Raw genomic sequence first — 22,410 nt, 5'->3', positions numbered from 1 at the left:
TTCACTTCCCCTCTAAGCCAGATCAGTTGTTTAACCAGCACAGCCTTCTTCCTCGATTGTGGCTTTTTGGGGCATTTAGTGAGGTGTTTTTAAATGGCTCCCAATTATTTCATATGGGCATAGTGGGGGAATCCCAGGGAATGGGTGAAGTCCCATAGTCCTTGTCCCAAAGCCTGGTGGCACAATGAGGTTTTGCAAGGTCAATGCAATTTCCAAGTTCAATACATAGTCCATGCCTAGGGTACTGGAGTGTCTCATGGTGGCCAGTACCTCGTAACACTATCTACAGTGACTCAAGAGCATGACTACTAACCTCAGGGTAGACTGTTAGGAACCAAAGCACAAACCCCAAATTGCTTGGGAGTTTTATACTTAGATTTGTATAAACTCCTCAGGTATTATTACAGCCTAACCACAGTCTCCTGGGGTGCTCCAATCTATCTTGCCATGCTGGTGAGCATACCTTTGTGACAGATGGTCCCTTTCACCATGAATCACAGCAATATTCAGGTTACTCCCAGTCCAAGGACCAGTCACTCACCCCAGGTCAGTTGCAAGTTAGATTTCACACCGAGACAACACTTGTAGCCTATCCTATAATACAGGGGTTGGCAAACTTTGGCACACGGCTTGCCAGGGTAAGCACCTGTGGTGTTTAGATGCTGCTGTAATTATTAGAACTGGGAGCACTGGCTGTTGGGAGTCTGAAAGGACTGGAAACAGGAAGGAGGGGGCAGGAGTTGGGGAAGCAGAGTGAGAGTTAGAGGGTGCAGCAGCAGTTTGGTAAAGAGGTTTCCACTGTAAAAATAAGTCCTGTTGAAGTTTGATAGTACCTTGCCTGGTTGATACAACAGCACCCTGGCAGGCTGGGGTGGTTTGTTTACCTGCCACGTCCACAGGTTTGACCAATCGCAGCTCCCACTGGCTGTGGTTCGCCACTCCAGGCCAATGGGGGCAGCGGGAAGTGGCATGGGCCAAGGGATGTGCTGGCCACCGCTTCCCACCACCCCATTGGCCTCGGACAGCGATCTACGGCCAGTAGGAGCGAAGATCGGCCAAACCTGTGGACGTGGCAGGTAAACAAACCAGCCCAGCCTGCCAGGGTGCTTACCCTGGCGAGCCATGTGCCAAAGGTTGCCGACCCCTGCAATAATAGGAAAATTTACACACTTAAAGCAGATAAACATATTCAAGGGGTCTGCTACTCACCACTTGGTGGCACCTGCTCATGGCTCATCCACAGAATTAGCTCATCACACTCAGCATTTGTTCAATCTCTTGCCTCTGTCATTTGCACTGCAGCCCCTCTCTTGCTCATCACAAGCTGCAGCACCTCTCTTTCTTAGCTTAGCCCTCCAGTCAAGTCACCATTATCCTTCCCTTCTGGGGTTTTATCACAAGCTCCCTTCCTCAAAGGCTCTGGCACTGTGCTGACTGCACCACTCCTGCCATGGCTGATAGGGTAATCCAGGCCCAATCTCTACACCAGCTTCCAATCCAGGGACCTTCAAACCAGCAGTTCATATCTTTCCCTCTCAGGCCTTACTGCTCCTTCCCTGGACTCCACCCCCCTTTCTCAGGGTGCTACTCTCCTCCTTTTATCAGATAATGTGACTACAAGCTTCCCCACTACAGCTCCCTGCTCTAGCCTCAGCTTCTAGACTTTATAGAAGCCCTGCCTGTTCCTGCCCAGGTGAACTTCCTTCTCAATCAGTCTCATTTCCCCTTAGTTGCCCAGCAGGTGCAGCCCAAGACCAATTGGCTTCTCAAGCCACTTTAACCCCATCCATGCTGGTCAGTGGTGAATGCACCATCACACATGTATACACAAATGAGTTACAATCTTAAGTTTCAAAAGATGATAGAAGCTTCTACAATAGATAAGCTCAATATGTCCTTTAGGGCTAACCCAGACTAAGCAGCTGGGGATCTCTTGCTTATTCCTAGAAACCCTTGCCCTCCACATTCCTAGCAACATAAAGATACCAAGTTCCTTTTGTTTGAGGTGTTTATCCCCTTTCTGCTATGTCCTCTGAACTGCAAACTCAGCTAGTGGCAGAAATCCATTTGGATAACTCCTCTTCACGGGGGAGGAAAGAACAGAACAACAAAGTTTTTTGTCCCCTTTAACATCCCGCAATGGGCTGTCTGGTGTTGATCAGGGCCGGCTCCAGACCCCAGCGCGCCAAAGCACGTGCTTGGGGCGGCATGCCACGGGGGGCGCTCTGCCTGTCGCCGGGAGGGCGGCAGGCGGCTCGGGTGGACCTCCCGCAGGCGTGCCTGCAGAGGGTCCGCTGGTCCTGCGGCTCCGGTGGACCTCCCGCAGGCATGGCCTTTTTCCCTTTGAGTTGACTCGAGGAAGACATTATTCCTGGGTGCGCTGGAACATTTATTTTCTTTTTGATACCTCATCAGAAGAGACATAAAAAGGCCTGTAAAGGGTGGGATCTCCCTTGCAAGGACTAGAGACTGGGCCCTGAACATAAGCCACCCAGTGTAGATAACTGGGCATTTCCTGGGTCTTCCACTGTCTAAGAAAAACCTAAAGGGACTGTTTTACAAGATGGCTCAGACATTCTTCTTTAGCACACTTCCAAGTTTCCTGAAGTCATCTATTATCTGTGAGATATCCTGTGAAGTAGTGTCATTTGTGCTGATATAAGCCATCACCAATGGATCCTTGTCCATTGACCTCAGAAGACTACACTCTTAGAGTGATGTCTTGTGTCTTGGCTCCAGGAAGGCAGCACACTCTCCTGCTGTCTGCCTATCTCTTGCAAAATGTTCTTTTGATATTTCTGAGTACTGAATCTCCATCAAGAATCGTCTGTCTTCCTTGGACGGTTGGAGAACTCTGCAGGTAAGATTAATTTTCTTATAGGATGGGCTGAGCTCTCGTCCACATGTGTTTTGTACATCTCTCCATTCCCTTGGACCTGCTGGATCTTGAGCGGTATCTTCCATAGTTTCCATATTGAGGATGTGGCATCTATTTGAAACTTCTAGCTGTATGGAATTCTGTGAGGGACCAGACCAGCTAGCAATAGCTGTTGGCTTGCTCCCTGACTAACTGCTCTGGCTAGGCAACCAATGAGCCCATCTGCACTGCCTTAGAACTCACAGTGGCCACAGCCCCTGATTGGCGGCTGGTTTAGTGCTCTGCCAGTACGCCTGGCCCCACAGCAGATCAACGGCTGCTCACCACATAGCACACCTGTTGCTGTGCTTGCCCTTGTTCCAGTCTCTGCTCCAGCCTGCTTGCAGTCTGTGCTCCCCTCTGGCACCAGACTTCTGGCATTTGGCTTTTGCTCCTCTGGTACTGACCCTCAGCTAATTTCCTGGACTTTGCCCCTCCTGTACCCAGCTCTAAAACTCTCGCTTTCACCACTAGGCCTGACTGTCTATGTTCCAGTCAGCAACAAATTCCTCCTCCTTCTCTTCTGTCTGGTGGCCACAGCTTTCCTATCCTCATCTGTCTCAAACCATATAGAATGCTGCTGTGAGATCTTGTCTCTGGTGGTTGTGAACTGCCAGGCCTCCTCTCTGACTTCCTCTCTCACTGATTCTTCTGTGGGCAGCTCCATTCTTCCTTGAACCTGGGGTACTGGTGTTTTCTGAACCTGGCTGTCTAGGAACTCCTCAGCTTCTCTGATCCTTAGTAGCATCTCAACTTGCATCTCCAATCCAAAAATCTTTTCCTCCAGCACAGCAACCAACTTGCACTTCATGCACAGGAAATCCCTTCTGGCTTCAAGCAGGAGAGAATACATGGCACATCCATTGCAGGTCACTGTCACTGGTCCATCAGTGACCATCTTGATATCACACATACTACTGAACCTGGAAGGAAAGCCTCACGCACATCCTCTCTCAACTCCTTCCAAAACTCTCCTGTTACTTGTCTGTGTTAGTGGTTCTTGAGTTTGCCTACAACTCTTGAGTTCGTAACAAGTCTTCCCTGCTTCGCTCAGCTCAGCTTTGCCCCTCACCACCAGGGAGTGATTATATAAGAATATAAGAAATAAGAATGGCCATACTGGGTCAGACCAAAGGTCCATCCAGCCCAGTATCCTATCTACCGACAGTGACCAATGCCAGGTGTCCCAGAGGGAGTGAACCTTACAGGTAGTGATCAAGGGATCTCTCTCCTGCCATCCATCCCCACCCTCTGACAAACAGAGGCTAGGGACACCATTCCTTACCCATCCTGGCTAATAGCCATTAATGGACTTAACCTCAATGAATGTATCTAGTTCTCTTTTAAACCCTGTTATAGTCCTAGCCTTCAGACCCTCCTCAGGCAAGAAGTTCCACAGGTTGACTGTGAGCTGTGTGAAGAAGAACTTCCTTTTCTTTCTTTTAAACCTGCTGCCCATTAATTTCCTTTGGTGGCCCCTAGTTCTTATATTATGGGAACAAGTAAATCACTTTTCCTTATTCACTTTCTCCACACCACTCATGATTATATATACCTCTCATATCCCCCCTCAGTCTCCTCTTTTCCAAGCTGAAAAGTCCTAGCCTCTTTAATCTCTCCTCATATGAGACCCGTTCCAAACCCCTAATCATTTTAGTTGCCTTTCTCTGAATCTTTTCTAATGCCAGTATATCTTTTTTGAGATGAGAAGACCACATCTGTAAGCAGTATTCAAGATGTGGGAGTACCATGGATTTGTATAAGGGCAATAAGATATTCTCCATCTTATTCTCTATCCCTTTTTAAATGATTCCTAACATCCTGTTTGCTTTTTTGACTGCCGCTGCACACTGTGTGGATGTCTTCAGAGAACTATCCATGGTGACTCCAAGATCTCTTTCCTGATTAGTTGTAGCTAAATTAGCCTCCATCATATTGTATGTATAGGTGGGGTTATTTTTTCCAATGTGCATTGCTTTACTTTTATCCACATTAAATTTCATTTGCCATTTTGTTGCCCAATCACTTAGTTTTGTGAGATCTTTTTGAAGTTCTTCACAGTCTGCTTTGGTCTTAACTATCTTGAGCAATTTAGTATCACCTGCAAACTTTGCCACCTCATTTTTTACCCCCTTCTCCATATCATTTATGAATAAGTTGACTAAGATTGGTCCTAGGAGTGACCTTTGGGGAACACCACTAATTACCCCTCTCCATTCTGAAAATTTACCATTTATTCCTACCCTTTGTTCCCTGTCTTTTAACCAGTTCTCAATCCATGAAAGAATCTTCCCTCTTATCCCATGACAATTTAATTTTCGTAAGAGCCTTTGGTGAGGGACCTTGTCAAAGGCTTTCTGGAAATCTAAGTACACTATGTCCACTGGATCCCCCTTTTCCACGTTTGTTGACCCCTTCAAAGAACTCTACTAGATTAGTAAGACATGATTTCCCTTTATTTTGCCCTATATTGACTTTTGCCCAAAAATTTATGTTCTTCTATGTGTCTGACAATTTTATTCTTTACTATTGTTTCAACTAATTTACCCAGTACTGACGTTAGACTTACTGGTCTGTAATTGCCAGGATCACCTCTAGAGCCCTTTTTAAATATTGGCGTTACATTAGCTATCTTCCAGTCATTGGATACAGAAGCTGATTTAAAGGGCAGGTTAAAAACCATAGTTAATAGTTCCACAATTTCACATTTGAGTTCTTTCAGAACTCTTGGGATAATGCCATCTGGTCCCAGTGACTTGTTACTGTTAAGGTTATTAATTCCAAAACCTCCTCTAGTGACACTTCAATCATAGACTCATAGACTTTAAGGTCAGAAGGGACCATTATGATCATCTAGTCTGACCTCCTGCACAATGCAGGCCATAGAATCCCACCCATCCACTTCTATAACAAACCCCCAGCCTATGTCTGAGTTATCGAAGTCCCCAAATTGCGGTTTGAAGACCTCAAGCTGCAGAGAATCCTCCAGAAAGTGACCCGTGCCCCATGCTGCAGAGGAAGGTGAAAAACCTCCAGGGCCTCTGCCAATCTGCCCTGGAGGAAAATTCCTTCCCGACCCCAAATATGCGATCAGTTAAACCCTGAGCATGTGGGCAAGACTCACCAGCCAGCACCCAGGAAAGAATTCCTCAGATTTGTCACCTACAAAGGATGGCTCAGGTTTGGGAATCTCCCTAACATCCTCAGCCATGAAGACTGAAGCAAATAATTCACCTAGTTTCTCTGCAATGACTTTATCATCTTTAAGTGCACCATTTGTATCTTGATCGTCTAGGGCAGTGGTCCCCAATCTTTTCGTCTGGCGGGCACCAGACGAAGGACCGTGGCGGTGCTCGAGCATCTGCTGAAATGCCGCTGAAATTCGGCGGCATTTTGGTGGCGACGCCTCTCGATGACATCACTTGTCGGTGGCAAGCGTCGTCATCGAGAGGCGTCGCCACTGAAATGCAACCGAATTTTGGTGGCATTTCAGCGGATTCTCGACTGCCGCCAGGACGCAGGCGCATTTAGATGCCCCCGTGGGCGCCATGGTGCCCGCGGGCACTGCGTTGTGGATCACTGGTCTAGGGCCCCACTGGTTGTTTAGGAGGCTTCCTGTTTCTGATGTACTTAAAAAATATTTTGTTATTACTTTTTGAGTTTTTGGTTAGCTGTTCTTCAAACTCCTTTTTGGCTTTTCTTATTACATGTTTACACTTAATTTGGCAGTGTTTATGCTCCTTTCTATTTACCTCACTAGGTAAATTAACCACTCAGACTTCAAACAGCTGAGCTGATCAAAGCTCCAAGAACATAAGAACTGCCATTCGGGGTGTGACCCTCTAGCCCAGTATCCTGTCTGCTGACAGTGGCCAATGCCAGGCCCTTCAGAGGGAATGAACAGAACAGGAAATCATTGAGTGATCCATACCCTGTTGTCAACTCCCAGCTTCTGGCAGTCAGAGGCTAGGGACATTCCAAGAGCATGGTCTTGCATCCCTGAACATCTTGGCTAGTAGCCATTGATGGTCCTGTCCTCTATGAACTTAGCTAATTATTTTTTTAACCTTGTTATAGTTTTGGCCTTTACAACATCCTCTGGCAATGAGTTCCACAGCTTGACTGTGTGTTGTGTGAAGAAGTACTTCCTTTTGTTTGTTTTAAACCTGCTGCCTACTAATTTCATTGGGTGACCCCTGGTTCTTGTATTATGTGAAGGAGTAAATAACACTCCACACCAGTCATGATTTTATAGACGTCTATCATATCCCCCCCTCGGTCATTTCTGTTCCAAGGACTAGACCCTTGCAACCTTTAGCAAGGCACTCATCAAAGCCCCCAGGGTTTGCTCAGGGGCCCACAGCCGGTACATAAAGAACAACAAACAGAGTCAAACAAAAAAAACCCACAGATAGACCAAATGCACCATTCACCAAGCCCTGCTACCTCCATGCATGAGGCTGCAGCTGGAACTTCTCCCTCCGAAACTCCCCTGTTAGCTTCCTCTGTTTGTGATTGATCTTCTGAAGTATTTTTATGAACCTCAGTGGCAAGTCATCTCTTACCTCAGTGATAAGTCAGTGATCCTCCATGGGAGATAGGGAAGTCATCCCTTCAGTTTGGTGTAGAATTTTAACAAGGGTGTCCCATGTGTCTTTACTGCTCTTAGATGGCTGAATCTACACTACAGGGTTATGTCAGAATAGCTATGGCACTAGGCTCTGACAGTATAGTCCCTGTAGTGTAGACATGGTGTGTGTGTTTCTCTGCTTCCAGAAAAGACCTGTTTTATATAGCCAAGCTTGGCATTCTGTGCAGCCAGCTGGAGACACTGCCTCTGCACATAACAGGCAGGCATGCAGGGCTTGTTTGGCTCACCTGTCTTCTTTGAGGGCTGCTGCCCCCAGGCAGCATTATGTTTTATTCATACAGAGAGTACTTTGTGTTATGAATAGGTGTTTGGAATTTAATTACCAGATGCTAAATCCTGGGCCTGTAGCCATCTGTGACAGAGGGTCTTGGGGAAATAATCAGGAAAAAAAGATTAAAGGATCCAAGGGAAGGAATCAACTTAATAGCAGAAGGGAGCCTGAACCAAGACTCCAGAACCAAACATGATCTTTGAAGAAACTGAAGCCAGATCTCAACTCTGAAGTGCATGCATTTCTCTATGTAATTATATTACAGAAAGGAAAATGAAAGTGAGGAGAAGTAATGGAAAAGGGACAGACCAAAAGAAAAAACAATCAGAACAAGGAAGAGAAAAAAGAGAAAAAAACAGGCTGACAAATCTAGCTAAAATGATAGCTTGCTGCCGCCCGTCGTTGGGTAGAAAAGGTTGAATTAATTAAGGGTACATAGTCGCCATTTTGGATTGATAAAAGGATAATCAGTCCTCCATCTTGGCATCCCTTCTCCTTCAACTTTTCGAGGTTGGCGCCAAAACAAGGAAAAGACAGGAAAGATGGTGTCTTGTGGCAGTAGAAGCTGCCTAGCAACAGAGAACGCATATAAGAGAGTGTCACCCTCTGAGGGGCACTCTGTGTCTCTGGATGCTGTAAAAGCAGGTCAACCTAGTGAGGCATAGAAGCTCTCCCACAGAGTACCAGCCTTGCTATTAGCTAGAGCCCTGAGGGATTAGGACTTGAGGTGAACCAGTAACGTCTACCAAGATTCCCTTAACTTACCTCCACTCACCTGTTCCATCATCACGTGAGATAGCATTCGCATTCAGCATGTAGGATGATGAAATAAAGAATAGAAGACAGAAGAAACCATACTGAAGATCTACTTACCTGTCACCGAAGTTCCTAATGTCCAGTTCCTGTTGTGTTCCTGTTCCTGGCACCTGTCCCTGAGAACCTGGTTCCCGTCTGTGCTCCTGTTCTCCTGTCCAGTGTCTGCAAGATATAGTATAGTCCTTGTTGTTAAGTCCTGTGTACCCCATTGTGTATAGGGTTTGGGGCTCTGGGGTTCACCCCCATTTACATCATTTGTGTTAACAACCAATCTGTTATTGTGTTATCTTAGTTTTCAGGGAGTCCTAGCCTGCTATTGTTACTCTTAATAAATACCTCCTGACTATTTGCAACCTCAGTGTGCCTTTGTCTTAACTACACAATTGCTGATGATAGATGTGGAGGGGGTAGAACACTGCAGATAGTCCATCTTGTGTAAAGTAAAACCTAGTTCCAACTGTCTCAGGCTAACACCCTTTCCATAATGAGGGTGTGTGAAGGGGCTGAATTGCTGCCTGATGCATATATTGGTTAGATATAAAACTATGGACTGCTGAATTAGTCAATGGGACTACTGTATTTTTCCTTTTGAGAAAGTTTGCCTCTTTAAAATAGTAATTAGAATAAAAATCAATCAGGTTGGGATACCAGTGTTACAGATGTTACAACATCATTGTCTGTTAAAAGTAACTATACTCTAGTTATCACTATACAGTACTTAAGAATAATTAATCACTTGGTTTCAAATGTGAATCCTTGGAGAATAGTCTCTAGCATAGACATTTCAGAGTTCTCAGATTAACTGCTGGAATGGAAAGGAATGATTCAGGTCCTTTGTGGATAATTTGTTATGAGCTATTCTGGAATCAAATTAAGACACTATGGGACAGAGTTCAATCTCAGTTATACCTGTGTAAGTCCAGGGTAAGCGGAGACACTGATAGAGTTAAACTGTAAAAGATCAAAACTAAGATTCCTGCTTCTGTTCCATATTCATTCTAGGACTTGGTTGTAACCAAGTACAGAGAAGATCCTTCTTTAAGCAAACAAGATGCCTACGGTCATTTCCCTTGGCTTCATTTCATAGAAAGATTCTATCTTTTTAAGGGAGGAAGAAAGAATGTGTTGTATTAAGGTTATCAAACTTATATTTTCCCTTATGTTACTTTAAGTTGGATGGATCACATTCAGGCAGCTAAAAAATTCCTGAAAGGGGGATTTTTTTTATATCTTTTGAAAGTGATGGTTCAAATCTAGGAGGAAAGATAAAACTTTTATAGATTATGACAAAGGCCAACAGGTTGGTTGATTTGCATTATGGAGGAGATGATTGGAGAAGGTTCTCTTTGCCCTGGATTCTGCACAGCAAACTGTACAAATTCCACAGGAAACTGCTATCAAAATACATATAAACACATATAAAGATTATTTCTGCCTTACCTGTTTTGAAATCAACAGGAGTACAGGGTGCCCAGCACCTGGCAGAACTGAACTCTTAATGATCAATAAAATACATCCTTTCTTCCGCATTCCCAAATCAAGGTTGATCCATCCTGCTCTAAGAAAGGCTGATGACAAAGTGGTTATTCACCCATGAAAGCTCATGCTCCTATAAGTTTGTTAGTCTATAAGGTGCCACAGAACTCTTTGTCGCGTTTACAGATCCAGACTAAGGGTAGGTTTACACTTACCTTCCGGGTCGACGTGGTGAGTTCGACTTCTCGGAGTTCGAACTATCGCATCTGATCTAGACGCGATAGTTCGAACTCCGGAAGCGCTGCGGTCGACTCTGGTACTCCACCACTGCAAATGGCGGTGGCGGAGTCGACGGGAGAGCCGCGGAGTTCGACCCCGCCGCGTCTGGACGGGTGAGTAGGTCGAACTAGGGTACTTCGAATTCAGCTATGCTATTCAATAGCTGAATTTGCGTACCCTAGTTCGACCCCCCTTCTTAGTGTAGACCAGGCCTAACAGGGCTACCCCTCTGATATTTGATGGAAATGTTGTTACTGAGTTGTATTATAATGAAGCAAGAGAAGGATTGTTGAAGTTCTATAGTTTGGTTTCACCTTTTAAATATAAAACTTTCTATTTGCCCCCTATGTGCCTGATCTGGCACTTCTTACTCAGGCAAATCCTCTTTTAAATCACTGAGTTTTTGCTTAAGAAGTATGTTTGTTACAATGCTTTCTCTCAGACTTATTTTTGCAAAGACAAAGCTATAATATAAATGAATTTGGAGACAAAGTTTTAAAATATTACTTCTGAAATTAGTTTGACTATTTAACTCCATCTTTCTAGTGAGATGAAGCCTAAACAATAAATTAATTTAGTGACTACATTAAAAAAAAAGAGCTAAAGCTACATTTCAACAATAGTTTAGCATTTCCAAGTGATGTCAACTATTCTATTTTGTACATCAGTTAATTACTGGGGAAAAAAGCATCAGAAGCACTTCAACCAAGGTAAAAATGAAATACAGTATTGAAAGACTCCCTAGAATTTCACACTGTATTTAAATTCGTTACCAAAGCTGATTTATTCCAAGCTCCCACACCAAAGGTTTGCTAGGATCCCAGTACTCTACCAACAATTTCAGATAGTACACAACTCCCAAAAACTTTACAAAAGTTGTTTCTGCCCTCTACTGTAAAATTGATGAATTGCATTGGCTATGCTGCATTCCAGTCAACTTCAACAGTGTTTGTTTAATGATATATGATTTAGCTGGTTTATCTTACCTCTTTTTATATATTTTCTAATGCACCTATTTTAAAAAGTCTTTATTTCCATTTCTGTCAGACTCTTCAGTAGGTCTCTCTTCTATATTTTATAATAGTAATGATTCAGATTCTTGCATCCGAAGAAGTGGGTATTCACCCACGAAAGCTCATGCTGCAAAACGTCTGTTAGTCTATAAGGTGCCACAGGATTCTTTGATGATTCAGATTGCCCTTTGTTTAGTATACAACCATTCTTATAAAAAAGGTTTGTTTAAAAAATTGATAGATATTATCAGAGGAGGCCAGGCAAACCAAAGCAAGACACAATTCCTAGGAGAAGTGGTGGAAACCAATTGGTACATTTTACAGAAATAGACTCAGATCCTGCAGTGAGCTCTGCATGGATGTATCCATGCCCACACAGCAACGCACTAGAGGATCAGGGCCATATATGGCCAGGGATATAGAGCTTTATATCCTTAACTCCTGCAATTCTAAATTCTATGAAGGCAGAGAAACCTACAAGAAACCATGGTAGGCCCTGATTCTGCAAGTGATACTTCATGTGCCAACTAGGGTTACCAATTTTGGTGGGATATATTCCTGGAGGTTTCATCACATGACATAATCTTTAATTAAAAATTAATCTTTAATTCCTGGAGACTCCAGGACAATCCTGGAGGGCTGGCAACTCTATTGACAACCCACACTGAAGCCAGTGAATGTCCATCTGCACAAAGCCAGCTGGAGTGGGGCCGTGTATAAACAAACTACAGGGCACCATGGCAGGGATATATACTACGTTTACAGTTCTACACTTTTGCTCCTGCTGTTTAATAAGTTTGATGAAGAAAAAAGGATCAAATAAAAATGTTAACATGAAAAGAATCAAATTTCCTAACAATTGCTCTGAACTGGAATCTTTGCTCTTTGTCTTTTGAAAGCTTTGATGAGGCCGGGGGTGTCCTGCTCTTCACGCATTTCCGTTCATTGCCTTGCACGGTAATGAACGGTACCCGGCGGGGCGTACGCTGCCCCGCACCCATCCGCCTGCTCCCGGGGCAACATCTGAGCCCGTTCCCAATACCGGGACAATTTCTTTACATGGGTGAAAACGGCTCATGGGAGGCGGCAGCCCCAGCAGCCACCTCTGCCACCCCGCAGCGGGAGAGGCGCGACCCCGGCCGAGGGGCGGGGCCAGGCTGGCAGTACCCCCAGGGCACAAGCCCAGGCACCCGCAGAGCGGCTCCGGCATCCGGGACCTGCCGCGGCGCCGCGCTCCCGCCGAGCACTACATTTCCCACAGAACTGCGCGCACCGCGGCCCGCCTTGGCGAAGGGGCTTCTGGGAATTGTAGTCCCGGGCCGAGCGAGGGGAAGATGGCGGTGCCCAAGGCCGCGGTGGTGCTGAGGCACGTGAAGAGCGTCATGGTCCGGTTCTGCCCGTTCCAGACCAACGTGGAAACCACACGGTGAGGAGAGCTCGGGAGGGCGGCCAGACACCCCCCATTCCGTCTCCACACGGGGAGCGGCCCGTCTCCCCTAGACCTTCCTCACGGGGAGCAGCCAGTTCCCTCCCATAACCCCCTCACGGGGAGCAGCCCGTCCGCCCCCCCATAACCCCCTTCACGGGGAGCAGCCCGTCCGCCCCCGTAACCCCCTTCACGGGGAGCAGCCCGTCCGCCCCCATAACCCCTTCACGGGGAGCAGCCCGTCCGCCCCCATAACCCCCTCACGGGGAGCAGCCCGTCCTCCCCCCCCGTAACTCCCTTCACGGGGAGCAGCCAGTCCGCCCCCCATAACTCCCTCACGGGGAGCAGCCAGTCCGCCCCCTACCCCCCCTCACGGGGAGCAGCCCGTCCCCCCCCCATAACCCCCTCACGGGGAGCAGCCCGTCCGCCCCCGTAACCCCCATCATGGGGAGCAGCCCGTCCCCCCCCATAAGCCCCTCACGGGGAGCAGCCCGTCCGCCCCTGTAACCCTCATCATGGGGAGCAGCCCGTTCCCCCCCCCATAAACCCCTCACGGGGAGCAGCCCGTCCCCCCCCCCATAACCCCCTTCACGGGGAGCAGCCCGTCCGCCCCCTACCCCCCATCATGGGGAGCAGCCCGTCCGCCCCCCATACCCCCTTCACGGGGAGCAGCCAGTTCCCTCCCATAACCCCTTCACGGAGAGCAGCCCGTCCGCCCCCGTAACCCCTTTATGGGGAGCAGACCGTCCCCCCCCTACCCCTCCTCACAGGGAGCAGCCAGTCCCCCCCTATATCCCGTTCACGGGGAGCAGCCTGTCCTCCCCCCATATCCCATTCACAGGGAGCAGCCCATCTCCCTATACCCCTCCCTGCCCCAGGGCTGGTGCAAGGATGTTTCGCGGCCTAGGCGAAACTTCCACCTTGCAACCCCCCCGCGTCCTCACCTTGAGGTGCCCCGCAGCAGCTACCCCCCCTCCGCCCTGAGGCACCCACCTTGCAGCAGCTCCCCACCCCCCCCAGCTCACCCCTGCTCTGCGCATGAGCAGAAGCACCCCGAGCACGCTGTCGCCGCTTCACTTCTCCCATCTCCCAGGCATGCGGCGCCTAAGCTGATTGGCGCCGCAAGCCTGGGAGGTGGGAGAAGTGAAGCAGCTCACCTCTGCCCTGCCTCCTCCCTGAGCCCGCCGTGGCTGCTTCACTTCTCCTGCCTCCCAGGCTTCCAGTGCCAATCAGCTTAGGCGCCGCAAGCCTGGGAGGCGGGAGAAGTGAAGCAGCCACGGCGGGCTCGGGGAGGAGGCGGGGCAGGGGTGAGCTGGGGTGGGGAGTTCTCCTGCATGCCGCCCCCCCTTACTTGCTGCAGGCGGCCCTTCCCCGCGCTCCCCTGCCCCAGCTCCCTCCGCCTAAATGCCGGCGGCGACCGGGGCAGCCGAAGATCGGGCTGCTGTGGTCACTGCCGAAGAAAATGACGCCCCCCAAATCCCAGTGCCCTAGGTGACCGCCTAGGTTGCCGAAATGGTTGCACCGGCCCTGCCCTGCCCCCAAGCCTTTGATTGCCAGATACTGGGACTGGATGATGGGCTGGATCACTTGATAATTGCTCTGTTCTATTCATTCCCTTTGAAGCATCTGTCCTTGGCCACTGTTGGATGACAGGATATTGGGTTAGGTGGACCATTGGCCTGACTCAGTGTGGCCATTCTTATATTTAAGTTAAAATATCAAATATCGTGAGAATTGGCCAAGTTAAGACCCCGGCAAGACCTATGCAACCCCATTGTTTTCAGACTACTGGTTTGGTGACATCTGTACAGATAATGCTCAAATAAATTTGTTAGTCTCTAAGGTGCCACAAATACTCCTGTTCTCTGTACAGATGTGTTCACTCGATTTGCACAAATATAATTTACATGAATTTAGCAAACAATGGTTGATGTTGTAAAAGAAGGAATAGAATCTAGTTCCCCCTCTGATGTGCTGTCTTTACTACATTTCTGAGAGTAAAATGCAACAGTGAAAATTACTGTCACTACAATAAGATGATATGATTTACTATCAGTAAGCAGATATATGTCTGAACGCACTGAGGAGGCAATTCTTTAATAGAAGGGTGCCATTTTTTATTAACTTTTCAAAGAAAGATATTGTAACGAAGTTCCACAGGAAAGGTATCCTGTAACAAATGATCAGAAGATGGGTTGAAATACAACTAGTCTGTCTTCTGCTTCTGTGTCTTTGGGTATGTCTACACTATGACTGGAAAGTGTAAATTCCAACTTGAGGGGACATATCTGCTGGAGCTGGGACTGAGCTAGCATGCTAAAAATAGAGTGTAGCAGTAGAGGGGATGGAGCTAGCCGCACTGTAGTTTGAGACGCTAAGCATGTGGTGGGTGGGTAGCCCTTTCTGCTGCCACAGCTACACTCTATTTGTAGCACAATAGCTCAGTCAGAGCTAGCATGGGTTAAGTCTCCTCTAGCTAGAATTTGCACCTCCAGCTCAAAGTGTAGAGGTACTTACTAAGGCCTGCAAACACGCATGTGCTTAACTTTACTATGCTAAGCACAGAGGCCCCAATCCCAAAGTCATTGAGGATCCTATGTGAGTGCAAGGCTCAGCCCATGTGGAGTCAGCTGTAAGATTAGGGCTTTTGTTATTAGTAGGGCCCTACCAAAGTCTCGATCCATTATGGTCAATTTCATGACCATGGGATTTGAAAATTGGTAAATTTCACATTTTTAGATGTTTAAATCTGAAAATTTCATGGTGTTTTAACCGTGGGGGTCCTCACCCAAAAAGGGAATGTGTGGGAGGGTTTCAAACCTGTTGTGGGGGGATCATGGAGTTGCCACCCTTACTTCTGTGCTGCCTTCAGAGTTGGACAGAGTGGGGAGGAGGGGGTGCGGAGCTATCTGCAGCCAGGAGAGATACCCAAGAGCACCCTTGCTGGGAAAGAGCAAGTTCTGTCCTCCCCAGCCCTGCCTGGACTATCACCTAGGAGCCCCGTTTGCTGGGATGCTCCCAGCAGCACAGGGAAAATCTGATCCAACTCCACAAGCCTCCTCTAGCTGCAGGAATCTCTGGGGCTGCTGTCCAGTTCCAGAGCATCCTGCAGCAGGGGGAGGCTCCCAGAGGTGGCTCTAGTCGTCCCCTGCAGTCCGCCCCCTTTGCGAGAAATGGCTTATTTCATGGTCCATGACGTGTTTTTCATGGCTGTGAAATTGGTAGGGCCCTAGTTATTAGTGTTACAATACTTAAAAATTGTGAGGAAAAACACAGTGCTGATGTTCTTTGGTAATCAATTGCCTGAAGTCCAAATAATTGTGCTTTTTCCATGACATAACTACTTCACTAAAGGAACATAAAACACAAATGTGGAGTAGATTTGAGGAGTTATTTTAGAACACACCCGTATGCATGCATATGCATACACGCACAGTAATAGAGGTTAAGGCTAGAAGGGACAACCAGATCATCTAGTCTGACCTGTATATTACAGGTCGCTGCTGCTGCCACCACCACTCAGTGCCTGCACGCTAAACCCAACAACTGAAATTAGACCAAAGTATTGCAGCTCTCAGGAGACTAGATACTATGAGCCACAAGCAGAGAATAGGAGAGGCCAAGGTGCACCAGTGCCCAAGACCCTCACAATGGTAGGTAAATGATTAAGTAATTAGAGATACCCAGCTAATCCTGGCAAGTAACCCGCACCCACACACTACAGAGGAAGGTGAAACACAACCAAGGTCACTGCCAATCAGACCTGAGAGAAAATTCCTTCCTCACCCCATATATGGTGATCAGGTAGACCCTGAGAATATGAGCAAGAACCAGCCAGCCAAGCACCGAGAGAGAGAAAGAATGCTCGATGCCGCCTAAGAGCTCTGGCCCACCCCTTCCAATGTCATATCTCCAGCTGTTGCCATCGCTGATGCTTCAGAGGAAGGCAATAAAAATAACCCACAACAGAATACATTGGTGTGTATGCAGGGAATCCCTGACTCCTGCAGGTGACTGACCTGGCTTCAAAGGGACCCTATTAATTTAACTTTGGCCATAATTTAAATGTTGAAAAACAAATTACACAAACTTCAGCAAATCATTAGAAATGTTACCATGGAGTTGGGGGAAAAATCCAATGGAAACAGATATTTAAACAAAATAAACATTTCTCTGAACTCCAAACACTGAAACATTGACAACCTGAAAGTAAAATTGGTTATAAAGAAAAGTAAAACTGATTTGATTAATAGCTGGGATAATGCAATCAATCAAAAAGAAATGCAGAAAGTAAACAAAATAGTGAAAAGCAAATTGGATTTTAAAATTTCTTTATAGTAATAGTCTGTTAAAATGATCATGCAATCGAGTCTGCACTTCTGGAACTCCTTGTAGAACTGGGGCAGTAAATGTAAATCCTAATGGGTTTGTATTTTGGTTAGCTAGCAACATCAAACTATGTAAATTAATTGCAGAAATATGTTCAGTATATTCTTACTTAATCTATATTTCTTAAATCTTTTCAGAATATTTCTTGAACATGTAAACAGTAAAAAAGCCCGTGCCTCCAATATCAGCTGTGTAGTGACAACAGATGTAAGACATGATGGATCTGAACCTGTTGTAGACATCATGTTTGGTAAGGAGTTTATCATTCATCTTAAGGGAACGTAGCCTTTCTAGACTCACACTGGAAGATATTTGTGGTTGTTTCCTGTAATTTGTATTTGTATTGTGGTAGTACCTTGACATCCCAGTTATGGATCAGAACCGTATTGTGTTAGATGTGGTACAAACATGTTTTTGAGCAAAAGTAGGATGGAATCAGTCAGGTTAATGGATATGGAAGGAAATCATAAAAAAATCCGTCTACTGGATTTAGAACTGGGAAGAAAGGGAATGCTTAAAAAAAAGAGATTGACTTAATTACAAACATAAAGCTCCAATACTTAAATGAGAGGTCTGCAAGTGGACCCTTGTACCTGTGCAGAGCCCTGTTGAAGTCAGTGTGGCACCATGCTGCCACAGAGACCTGTCCACCTCTATGCATCTCACTTGTAATATTGGAGACATAGACTTCTCAGTCTTGAGAACTTAAGGTCTGATCCTGCAGCTACTTATGCAGTTGAGTAACTTGGTCACATGAGCTGTCCCACCTCAGTGGGACTACTCACATGTATAAATGTTTGCAGAAATGGGTCTACAAGATGTGCAGCCAGCTCTGTGGGCTCTAATTTATACTGGAGGTTTCTGTCAACCTCAGAGCAGCCCAGATTTGAGGCACTTCACAAATTGCTTTAATCCACCGTTGTTCTCTCTCCTGAGCTTTACCTTCTGTTCTGCTGCCTTCGAAGAGGTCCAGCAGAAAACCCACCCCATTAAGTTTTTTCCTTCACTAATGATTATCTATTTGTTTTTCTTTAAACTTTCATATTTTAATCGGGTCAGCTGCCATTTCTAGTGAACACTGCAAAGATTCAGCTTTGATATGTCAAACATATATATTTTTCAATCAGTGTCTCTACAGTATTTCCTTCCTTGTTTATTTCCCATCTTTATCTCTTGCCTAGGTATACTAGAGATGAAGCTCAATGCTGTGCAGAGCCTCTGCCAAAAGGGATTATTTTACTGATGCCAGGAACTACTGCTCTCAATTTTTCACTTTCCCAAGGTGCTGAGCATGTTGCCAAGGAAGCATTTCCAGCCCTTGCAGCCTGCGAACGCAGGACCTCTGCCTGGGGATTGGTCCTGCTTTGAGCAGGAGGGTGGACTAGATAACCTCCTGATGTCCCTTCCAACCCTGATATTCTATGATTCTATGACTTGAACTTGGTAACTGCACAAGACAGTGCATTATGCTGCTGGGCTTGCTATAATTTTTTGAGGGATACTGTCAACTTGAAAAATCTAGTCACTTTGCAATTAGTTTTAGGCACTACATTTTGTTCCTAGTTCTCCCTGACAATTTTTAGGTTTTAAAAATGAAATTTTCCTAATTTTAAAAATGTTTGTTCTTACCTGTTTCTGTAGTAAAGACACACACAAACAGGGTAAACTGATTAACTTGCTTCCTCTTCAGGGGAAACTGAAACTGACTATACACAATATATAGTATAGTTGTAGTTTGTTGGTCTCGGGATACTAGAGAGACAAAGTGGGTGAGGTAATATCTTTTATTGGACCAACTTCTGTTGGTGAGAAAGCTTGTCTCTCTCACCAGTAGAAGTTGGTCCACTAAAAGATATTACCTCACCCACCTTGTCTCTTTCAGATGTGGAATCCACTCCCTTAGGGCTGATCTATACTACACAGGTCGATGTAAGGCTGCTTATGTCAACCTAATTATGTCAGTGTCTACACAACAGCCTTCCTCCTGCCGATGTTAGGCCTTGTCTACACTACCGTGGTAAGTCAGCCTAAGTTATGCCACTCTAGTTACATGAATAACGTAACTTGAATCGATGTAGCTTAGGTCGACTTACTGTGGTGTCTACACCGTGCTGCGTTGATGGGAGATGCTCTCCCGTCGATTTACCTTACTTTTCTCGTTCCGGTGGAGTACTGGAGTCGACTGGAGAGCGCTCTGCGATCAGTTTAGTAGGACTTTACCAGACCCGCTAAATTGACACCCCCCCCCCACATTGATCACATCAGCAATGATCTCTGGTAAGTGTAGACATAGCCTAAGTGCCGTACTACACCATTATAACTCTGCCTGCACAAGAGGCGTAAGACTTATGTCGATGTAGATAGGGTGATGCAATGTAGGGGTAGACACTGCTGTTACTTACATCAGCTGTTGGCAGGAACCATGAAATTGACAAGAAAGGCAGCTAGAGTCCAGCTTCCCCCGCTCCCCTGGAGAGCTGGGCGGCTGAACTCCAATCCTGCCTGGGAGCTGGGGTGAGAATGGACTCCACTCTTGGCTGGGAGCCGTGGTGAGAAGCCTGGGTGACTGGATCCTGCTCCCAGCTGCGAGCTGGGGCGAGAAGCCCCGGGCAGTTTCCCCCACACCCCCCCCCATCCGAGTGGAGGGAGGGTAACACACCGGAAGTCTGTGCGGCAGCCGGGCTCCCAGTAGGGAGCTGCCAGCGGAGCTGAGAGACTGGTCTCTCAGCTCTGCACACTACCCCTCTTAGGTCAGTGGAAGTGCTCCTTGTGAGGACACACACCACTGACCCAAGGAGGGTAGTGTGGAACTGTACCACTATAGTAATTACAGCAGTGGCTGTAAGTCGACATAATATAGGTCGACTTACCTTTCTAGTGTAGACATACCCTTGGAGTCCAAGTTTGCTGACCTTCAGAGAATAGTGTGAACTACTTTAGTAACACATCTGTTCTGAAACTAGATCATATCTGGGGAGCTTTTTCTTATGTTTGGATGAGGCAGTTCAGGGATGGATGCTGTTTTTATTGTTGTGGGCAGTTAACTTTAATGTGTTCCTTGCTCTTAATGTATGATATGCACACAGATTCAATGGTAATAGGTATATGAAATCATTGAATATTTTTAAGTAAACTGAATGAACTGAGTGTTTACACTGATTTTAGTTTGAATGTATGCTAAATTGTTTCATGTAACTTCATCACCTCTAAAACTTACAATCTTTCCTTTACAGCTGATGGAGACAGATTGATAATGAAAGGAGCCAACTTGACAGCAGCAGAAATGTTATCAGCTTTCAACTCCAGATGCATAGCAAAAGACCTTAAGGCAGAAGAGAAAACCAAGAAAAAGGGTGCTTGAAGATCAAAGGAACAATTATGGTTAAAATTGTTTAGGCATGTGAAAAGCAGCGAGCAGCTTTTGTCATCAGAACTACATAGGAAACGTCACTAATAACTGACATGAAATCTTAAAAAGAGACATGGACAAAATGCTGGCCAATTCAACATACAGCTGAATGATTCATATAAATATATATTTTTCCTAAGGAAAATATAATGGAGAAGCTAAAATCATTAACTCTGGCAGGGTCGACAAGTCTTGTATGCACAAATAAATTCCTCTAGCCATATACACAAACCATCAGTCTCTTGACCATGCGCACGGTGGATCAATGCCATGCCTATTTGTATATTAATATGAATAATGAAGATGAGCCTAAGAAATTTGTTACAAATGGAAAAATTAAGTTTAGACAGTGTTTTCAGCATACATGCTATGCACTGGTATCCAAAACTTTATTAGATTGTTAAACGACGTTATTGCTTTTAAAGTTAGTCAGTAAATATAAATGTGATGAATAAGTTTAAAATATCTAGATTTGCTGTCACTCAGCTACAGTATTTTAGACAAAATTCAGGACAGATTCTATAGTGTTCTACTTGTCCGTCAGTAAGTAACTGATTTTGATTTAAGCAGGGCCGGCTTTAAGCTGATTCCCCAGAATGGGGCCCCACACCTTAGGTGTCTTTTAAATTTTATTTTTTTTAACTCACCCGGCGGTGGTGGGGGTTCGCTCCGGGGCTTCGGTGGCATTTTGGCGGGAGTGGGGGGTCCGCTCCAGGGCTTCGGTAGCATTTCGGAGGTGGGGGATGGGTGGTCCGCTCTGGGGCTTCGGCGATATTTTAGCAGAAGATTTCTGATAGTGAGGTTTTTTTACCCACGAAAACTTATGCCCAAATAAATGTTAGTCTTTAAGGTGCCACCGGACTCCTTGTTGTTTTTGTGGATACAGACTAACACGGCTACCTCCTGATAGTTTGTAGCAAAGTTCCTCCAGAGGTAAGAAGCAGGACTGAAGACAAAATGGAAAAGCTGCCTTTTATAGTCTCTTGACATGCGGCCTGTGCTTCCTTTGTTTCAAACACAAGCTGCCCAGCACATGGCTTGGAAGCCTTAGGGTATGGCTACACTTGCAGCTGTACAGTGCTGGGGGGAGTTAAACCTGTCTTTGTACAGCTGAGTAGGGAAAGCGCTGCAGTTTGTCCACACTGACAGCTGCCAGCGCACTGTCATGGCCACATTTGCAGCGGCATTGGGAGCGGTGCATTATGGGCAGCTATCCTAGCATTCAAGTGGCTGCAACGTGCTTTTCAAAAGGGGGTGGTGGGATGGAGTGTGACAGGGAGCGTGGGGGGAGAGAGAGTGGATTTTTGGAGTGCTGACACTGTGCCAGCACACTGTCTTGCAAGTTACGACCCCTCTCCCTCCTCCACCCCTCTCTCACTCACTGAAAGCAAACAGCAGCTGTTTGTTTTTTTCTCACAGACCAGATAAGCAGCCCCTCCCCGAAACGGACCCTTCCCCTCTTTTCCCCCCCACTTCAAGCAAACATTAGCTGTGGGCCTTCCAAAAGGAGCCCCCCTGCCTGCCTCTACTTATTCACAGCAAACAGTAGCCGTGTTTGTTTTTTTGATAAGCAGCTCCTGAAGTCCGGAGTTCACAAGAAAACAAGGAGAGGAACCTTCACTTAAAAGGATTATGGGGAGTTTCCGGAGGTCAATCACTGCATAATAAGGTTACTCCCTGTTTATACTGGAGCACCAGCATCTCAGCCACTCCGCAGCTGCTGTTAATCCTCTCGGGGAGGTGGAGTACCTGCAGCGCTGTAG

General features: G+C 46.2%; 1 protein-coding gene across 1 annotated transcript; it reads left to right on the top strand.

The window, feature by feature from the left end:
- Positions 1–12,704: 12,704 nt before the first annotated feature.
- On the top strand, positions 12,705–21,500 carry MRPL53 (mitochondrial ribosomal protein L53). Its single transcript, XM_045003097.1, has 3 exons — positions 12,705–12,849; positions 17,376–17,488; positions 20,472–21,500. The coding sequence occupies exons 1-3, from the start codon at positions 12,758–12,760 to the stop codon at positions 20,597–20,599; spliced, it is 333 nt and encodes a 110-aa protein (XP_044859032.1). The 5' UTR covers positions 12,705–12,757; the 3' UTR covers positions 20,600–21,500.
- The last annotated feature ends 910 nt before the right edge of the window (positions 21,501–22,410 follow it).

The sequence above is a fragment of the Mauremys mutica genome, chromosome 2 (genome assembly GCF_020497125.1).
Source record: "Mauremys mutica isolate MM-2020 ecotype Southern chromosome 2, ASM2049712v1, whole genome shotgun sequence".
In the NCBI taxonomy this organism is placed as follows: domain Eukaryota; kingdom Metazoa; phylum Chordata; order Testudines; family Geoemydidae; genus Mauremys; species Mauremys mutica.
Note: the sequence above shows the minus strand (reverse complement) of the source record. Positions and strands in the feature narration are given on the sequence as shown.